Source organism: Populus trichocarpa, chromosome 9 (genome assembly GCF_000002775.5).
Source record: "Populus trichocarpa isolate Nisqually-1 chromosome 9, P.trichocarpa_v4.1, whole genome shotgun sequence".
Lineage (NCBI taxonomy): Eukaryota > Viridiplantae > Streptophyta > Magnoliopsida > Malpighiales > Salicaceae > Populus > Populus trichocarpa.
This window is the reverse complement of record NC_037293.2, coordinates 7,641,386-7,649,254: the sequence shown is the minus strand read 5'-3', so window position 1 is coordinate 7,649,254 and position 7,869 is coordinate 7,641,386. Positions and strand designations below refer to the sequence as shown.

Below are 7,869 nucleotides of genomic sequence, written 5' to 3'. Positions count from 1 at the left end.
AGTTTCATTGATATATGTCTTGGTCCCTTTTTTAAAAAAACAAAATCACTTTAATCTCTGTATTGTTTTCTCCCTACAGAAACTCCTTAATTGAAAGTTTTTTATTATCATATTTTATAGCTAATACAATTTAGTCCCTGGATTAATTTTCTTAATTAAATCTTTGCATGTTAAATTGCTAACTTGGACAAGTTAGTCAAACAATTTAAAATACATGGATGAATAAGTTAAAAATTAAGTTAATTTTAATAGGTATACATGTTTAAAAAATAAAAAAACTTTGTTTCATTTAATATCGTATATTTACTATGAGAATTTTATTTCTTATATATATATATTTATTTGGTTTTAACCTCAAAAAAATTGAGACAAGGAATCAAAAAATAAAAGAAAGAAAAATAAATCTATAATAGCTCAAATTTACATATGATACTGCAGGAATAGATTTTATCTCAAAGTAATAGCTCGGTCCCTGACCTTCTTTATATATTTTTTTGTTTCATTGGATTAATTGACCATAAATGTGATTGCTTATTATGGTTATGGCTGATACTATTGTGATTTTGTTAAAATTCTTATTTCATATGATATCATATATCTATGTAAGAATTTAATCGAAAACAAGTTAGAGACTGTATTGTAATTATTGTGAAATATGACGACAAAAAACTTTCAACCCAGTATTTTCTATAAAAATAAATAAATTAGATAGACAGAATTAAATTCTAAAAATTAAACATGAAAATATATACAAATCAAGATTTTATGTTGTAATAACATGACAAATATCAGATATCAACAACATTAACAACATTTGACAATGTTATTAAACTCCATATAAGTAAAATTAAAAATTCTTGATTTAATTTTTTATTTAATTCGAGTTTAAAATAAAATTATGTGAGAGTTACCTCGACTACATCTAGTCGACTTGATAATTTAAAAAAAAAACAAAAAAAAATAAATGATAAAAAAATCCAGGCGTGCAAATTCAAACACATCCTAAATGATTGATAAAATCATCACTTTAAAAAATAATATGAAGTTAACTCACTGAAAAATAGCTTCAAGTCATTTTTTCTATCCTAACTTTTTCTAATAAAATTCCTATCATCTTCCTCTAACAGACTAAAAAATGAATAAAAAAAAAGTTTTGAGAAGTGCATGAAAATTACAGCTTTACCGTTATTTTTATAATAATTTGAATTTTAATTTCATCTAATTAAGTTATAAAAAAATTCAATTGAAAAAACAAATTCAAGAGCTATGTTGTTACATCGATAGGGGGACTGGTGCCAGTGGCAATTGTGATAAATCGGTCATGTAGCAATTAAAACACATGCATCAAAAAGCAAGACGAACGAAGATGGCAATATGACATCATAAATGCATGGAACTACTCGTGAACACAGTAAAGCGTATATTTCACGACCATTTCATTACCATTACAAGCGAACTCGCGACAGCCTGCCATTACTTGTCTGCAGGGCTAGAAAACACCTACAGCGAGCGGATTAATCAGAACTCCATCTAGAGTGAAGTTTTCAGATGCGTTTGGAGAGGAGTTGAAATGGTGTTTTTAAAATTTTAATTTTTTTATTTAAAATTAATTTTTTATATATCTTTCCATCATTTTAATATATTAATATAAAAACAATATTTTAAAATAAATAATATATTATTTTAATACATTTATAAATAAAAAACACTTTAATCCACATCCTTACTATATTGAGTATATTCTAAAACACAACCTTCAAATTAACCGACAATTTCCTCGAGAAAAAAATTGGTTATTGATATAATAAAAAGGGTCTCGGCCTCGGCACCCATTGGCAGTTTTCAAATGAACAAAAAGACTTAATACGTTCACTTTAACCTCCACCATTAGATACAAAACCCCTAAGAAACGTACATCCCAGGTGCAAATAAAATTAAAAAGGATCTTTCTTCGAATATGGTTCAAAACCATGAAAAAAAAAAAGACAGCTACCAAAATTAACCCCTCACTTCTTCACCTCCTCGTATTCAGCTTCAGGAGCCTGATCGCCACCCTGTGAACCTCCAGAAGCACTATCACCTCCACCACTGCTGCCCTTAGACAGGTGCTCTCCAATCTTTGAAACTGCTTTGTTTGCGGCGTCTAGTTTGGATTTGATATCATCAACATTGTCTCCCCCCATTGCCTTCCTCAAATCTGCAACAGCATCCTCAATCTCCTTTGCAACTTCAGAAGGGATCTTTTCCCTGTACTCATCGAGGCTCTTTTCAATGCTGTAGATAGTGGTGTCAGCACTATTTTTAATATCAATCAAGGCCTTTCTATCTTGATCCTTCTGCGCAAACAGTTCGGCCTCCTTGACCATCTTCTCAATCTCATCTTCTGAAAGGCCTCCAGATGAACGGATGGTGATCTGCTGTTCTTTACCAGTTGATTTGTCCTTGGCAGAGACAGTGACAATACCATTGGCATCAATGTCAAAGGTCACCTCAATTTGAGGCATGCCCCTGGGAGCTGGTGGAATACCCATAAGTTCAAATTCTCCCAGCATCTTGTTGTCAGATGCCATTTCACGCTCACCTTGCAGCACCTTGATACCAACCTGCGTCTGGTTGTCAGCTGCTGTAGAGAAGACCTGGATTACATAAAGAAAGATCAGAGAAATATATAACTGGGCCCAGAAACACAAGAACAGCAGATAGATATCGGAGGGCTGCCTGGGCACTAGCACAGGCATGGCAGCTTATTGCCCACATTTAAATTTTTTGGAGATAAATTGAAAACAGATTTGGCACTAAAGACTCACCTGGCTCTTCTTTGTAGGAATTGTTGTGTTCCTGCTGATCAACCTGGTGAAGATACCGCCAAGTGTCTCTATACCAAGTGATAAGGGAGTGACATCAAGAAGAAGCAATTCTTTGACATCTCCCCGTAAAATTCCACCCTGAATTGCAGCTCCCATTGCCACTGCCTCATCAGGGTTTACTCCCTTGCTAGGGCTCTTTCCAAAGATCTCTGATACTATCTCTTGAACCCTGGGAACACGAGTCATTCCTCCAACAAGAAGAACCTCATCAACTTCCTTGGTAGAAATGCCAGCATCCTTCAAACAGTTCTTGCATGGGATCCTTGTCCTCTCAATCAAGTGATTTACCAAGCTTTCAAATTTGGATCTGGTCAGTGTTATATTCAAATGTTTAGCACCTGATGAATCAGCTGTGATAAATGGTAAGTTGATATCAGTCTGAGTGGTCGAGGAGAGTTCTATCTTGGCCTTTTCTGCTGCTTCACGGAGCCTCTGCAGAGCTAGCTTATCTTTTGAAAGATCAATTCCCTCAGTTCTCTTAAACTCATTGACCAAGTACTCTAAAAGGGTGTTGTCAAAGTCCTCTCCTCCCAAAAATGTGTCACCATTTGTAGCTTTGACCTAAACAAGGACCGTTCACTTGGTTCAATTTACCAAACTAAATGAAAATCAGAGTTAGCCTAAATAGCAAAACATGTCACATACCTCAAAAACACCATTAGAGATCTCCAAGATAGAAACATCAAATGTCCCACCTCCAAGGTCAAACACTGCAATGAGACCCTCCTTGTTGTTCATACCATAGGAAAGTGCTGCAGCAGTAGGTTCATTGATGATTCTCTGCACATCAAGGCCAGCAATTCTTCCAGCATCCTTTGTAGCTTGTCTTTGAGCATCATTGAAATAAGCTGGTACAGTGATCACAGCTTTTGAAATTGTTTTTCCGAGATATGCTTCAGCAGTTTCTTTCATCTTGGTCAGAATAAAGGCCCCAATTTGACTAGGGGAATATTGCTGTCCATTGGATTCAACCCATGCATCTCCATTTGGAGCCCTGACAATCTTATACGGAACCATTTTCATCTCCTTCTGTGTTTGAGGATCATCAAACTTCCTACCAATCAAACGCTTAGTTCCAAACACTGTATTGCTCGGATTTGTCACAGCCTGGCGTTTTGCTGGCGTGCCCATGAGTAACTCTCCCTTTGGGGTGAAGGCAACAACTGAAGGGGTTGTCCTAGATCCTTCAGCATTCTCAATAACTTTGGGACTCTGTATATAATCATGGAATCAATTAGAATCAAAAGGAAAAGGAAGCCTAATAACCAAATGAATAAACAATCTGAACAAACACCATCCATGCTTACCTTCCCTTCCATGACCGCAACACATGAATTTGTGGTACCCAAATCAATACCTATAACATCACTGCCTGCAGGTTTTGCACTACATAGAAGAGGAAACGCTCACCTTCAACATACCAGAAGGAACAGCAAATGACAGAAATACAAATCAAAACCACAAAAAACTTAACAAGCTACCTGAAAGCTCTGGACAAACCAGACAAATTTTGGCTGAAATTAGAAGGAGCCCACGATGGCTTCACATTATTACTCAACTGCACAACAGATAAGCACCAAAACTCAGCCATTTCACAATCTCAACCTCAATTTGCAAACAACTTTTAATAGTCAGACCACCCACAACTGGAGTGAAACAAAAACCAACACTTTTCAATCGTCATCTACAACTTTTTTATCCTCACAAGAATAAGTAAAAACGATTCAATCATTGCCTAAAAGCCTAAGTACTTAAAATTTACATTTCTCAAAACTCTCAGCTGATCATTCAGAATTAAACAACAAAAAAAACAAAAAACAAAGTATTTAATATCCGAAGAAAAACAGCTATGCATGATTATGTAATATATCAAATGAAAAAACACATTACAAATGAACCCTTAAAGGGCCCGAGTTTCTAAACTACCATATCAAAAACTCAACCACAAAAAAATCTAAATCTTTTATTCATCTCTCAATCAAGTTCAAGTCTCGGTTTGAGCTCCATCAACAAACAACCAAATTAGTAAAACCGAAGAAGGAGTAGAAATGATGAGAGACGCACGGATCTGTAGGCCGCGAGAGGAGCGGAGGCGACGTCACGGCGTCGTAGAGAGCGGAGGAGAGCAGCTGTGGCCATAAGTGAAGAGATCTACCGGTTAATTTGGATTGGAAGCGGAGAAGAAGGACGCGGGGACAGTGTTTTGGAGGTTTATAAAGAAGGGTTTAGGGTTTTGTGGAGCAAAGGCTTTTTAATGAGGCGCAACTCGCAAACGATTTTTCTGGCGAGCGTAGAAGGTTCTAGATATAATACTCTTCCTGCAAAACACACAAAATGCACTATAAGCCGAGTCTGGTCCCTTTACTCTCTTAAGCGTTTTACTTTGGCTCTCTTGTTATTTGATTTTTATATCTCAACATCATCCTCTTATTTTATATTTTCTATTTATTTTATGGTGATACGATCTCTCCGTAAGTCATTGTAAAAAACAGCTATGGTATTATACTGTACAGTCTTTGGTTACAGAATGAAATGATTTCAGTATTTTTCTTATATTTTTATTGTCAAATATTATTTTTTTCATGATATTAGTGAATTGCAGTTCAATAATCATTAGTGTCTTTCCTTTTCTTATTCGAAAAATTATTTTATAATTAAAATATATCTATTCATGAAAATTGGATGAAGGATCAAATAGTTACAGAACAAGGAAAGAGGATCAAATTATAAAAAGATACTTTAAGGATGATAATGTAATAGAGATGAGAGTAGGGGACCAAATAACACCGTTAAGCGGTTTCTTGATGAATAAGCCTACCCTGAACGACATGTCGAGTCATAACCTTTGAGATGGAAGTCATTTTGGGATTTGGGGTGTTGCCGTTTGGGGCCATTGAAGCTTGGGGTCGCGTTGTCACGTGAGTGAAAGAGGGGTGTCCACACTTCTAGAGGGGTAGTTGCCTGCCTAGCTGGCTTTTTTCTTTTTCTTTTTTCTTTTCTTGGATGAAAAGAAAAGGTTACTGAACATGTGTATCCAGTTCCTGATTCGAGCTAAAGGATATGAGTCAGCGAATTATTAGATTAATTTATGTTCATATTATCAATTTCGTCAATTATTTTTTATTAAAATCACTGTTCACATGGACGATGAAGCAACTTTTTTTTTCATTTTCATTTTTCATTTATTTATTTATTTTGTTCTTAGATTTTTTTTAATTGATCCTTTTTTTTTATGAACAATTAAGCATCCCCCTTTCAATTCCATCTCTCTGGTGTGTTTGGTATTATGGTAGCTTTTGTGATCGTGGTTTGAAAAAATTTGTTTTATAAAAAGTACTTTCGATTGAAATTGGTTTGGTATTTATATATATTTGGTTAAAAGTGTGGTTGAAATTGAGGTTAAATAAAAAGTAATTTAATATGTTTGGTTAGGTGTATATTTGTTTCCGTGGTTGCTTCTGCGTTTAAAGCAAACCACAGAAAATACATGTTTGGTAATATATAAACAGTTGTTTACTGTTTGTGGATCCCAGTTAAATTTTGTTGAAAACGCAAGTGAAGAAAAAGTTACTCTAAGCTGCTTCTCAGCTACTATAGTGAACAGTGCAGAGTGAATTTCACTCTGCACATCCCGTGAATAATATTCATTGTTCATGATCAGACCGGGTTCGTTCTAAACCTAAATGTATTAGACCGGATCCGATCCAGAAAAAATAAATTCATTTTTTTTTAATTTTAATTGTGTTTTATTTAAAAAAAATAGTGTTTAACATTATTTAATGACCTCAATTAGAAGGAGATCACATGATGGCATAACATTTGCAGAATTTGATAGTAATTCCAATTTTATTCCTGATGATATTTTACCTGATTTTGTTACACGCTCAAAAAACCATGAAAATTATGGTCTTTGTCAGATGAATTTCACATGTGATAGAATTGTAGATAGTTTAATTGGAATAATAAAAAATATTTTATATAAAGTATTATTTATTTCAAGATGTAATAGCAGTAGTTAAATCTATAACATTTAAATTAAAAATTATTAATATTAATATATATAATTTTTAATTATTATAACCTCAATTTAAAAATATTAAAAAACATTAAATAATTTATTTCTAAGACCGCATTTGAAACCTTTCTTTAACTGTGTCGTTTGCTCTTCTCTCCCTAACCCACCGTCAGTTCTTCTTCTATTGTTCATCCCGTACAGTCAACGACTCGGTCTTCCAGATACAGGGAGAATCGGCAAAACGCAACTCCTTTTTTTTTTCTTTTCATTTCCATCTTTTTTTGCCTAATTCCATGATATATGGTTTTAAATTGTATTATAAAAACAAAATTAAAAGACAGGGGGCATAATGTAAAAATTGAAAAAATACGTGGCAAATTTCAGTACAATACTTTTTTAATTTAGAATAAAGAGTCCATCTTTGACCGTGGCTACTACATAATTTAGGAGTTTTTCCATTTTTTGAGCGGCTCATAGCAGTGCAAAGTTGGCATTTCTTGTACCAAGCATTTGTGTGGCCATACCATGTTTGAAATTTGAACGGGTGCTTTCTTTTGACTCTCCTTTCTCCCACGACATTAACTGTTTTCAACTATAAAATTAAAATAAATAAAAGGAATCGTTTCATGGAAAAAAATAATAATTATATAAATATAGAGTTGAAAATAAAAGGAAAAAAAAAACAAGTAGACAGAGTGATGTCAATTGTCACATGATCCCTAGAACGAAGTGGTTATTCATGGAATTACTGAAGATTGGTTCTTTGTTTTTTTCTGGAAATGATATTAAAATAAGATTGATGCATCATTCATTTATTAAACCACATAATTTCAATCTCTTAACAATATCCCATATTTGAATTTGATTCCCGGATATATCAATAGGGATTGAATCAATATATTACTCACTGTAATTTCTACAATCTGAAAGGCAGTGCAGAAAAGACAATGGATAGCCACTGATAAAAAAAATGGCAAGAGAACGAAA

At 34.0% G+C, this 7,869-nt stretch overlaps 1 protein-coding gene across 1 annotated transcript; it reads right to left on the bottom strand.

Annotated features, from left to right (window-relative positions):
- Window positions 1-1,772: 1,772 nt before the first annotated feature.
- LOC7469680 (heat shock 70 kDa protein, mitochondrial) lies at window positions 1,773-5,151 on the bottom strand. The gene is made up of 6 exons (XM_002313919.4): window positions 4,932-5,151; window positions 4,349-4,425; window positions 4,175-4,253; window positions 3,513-4,079; window positions 2,808-3,428; window positions 1,773-2,636 (listed from the first exon to the last, which is right to left on the bottom strand). Exons 1-6 carry the CDS (start codon window positions 5,004-5,006, stop codon window positions 2,007-2,009), a joined length of 2,049 nt encoding a protein of 682 aa, XP_002313955.1. The 5' UTR covers window positions 5,007-5,151; the 3' UTR covers window positions 1,773-2,006.
- Between the last annotated feature and the right edge of the window lie 2,718 nt (window positions 5,152-7,869).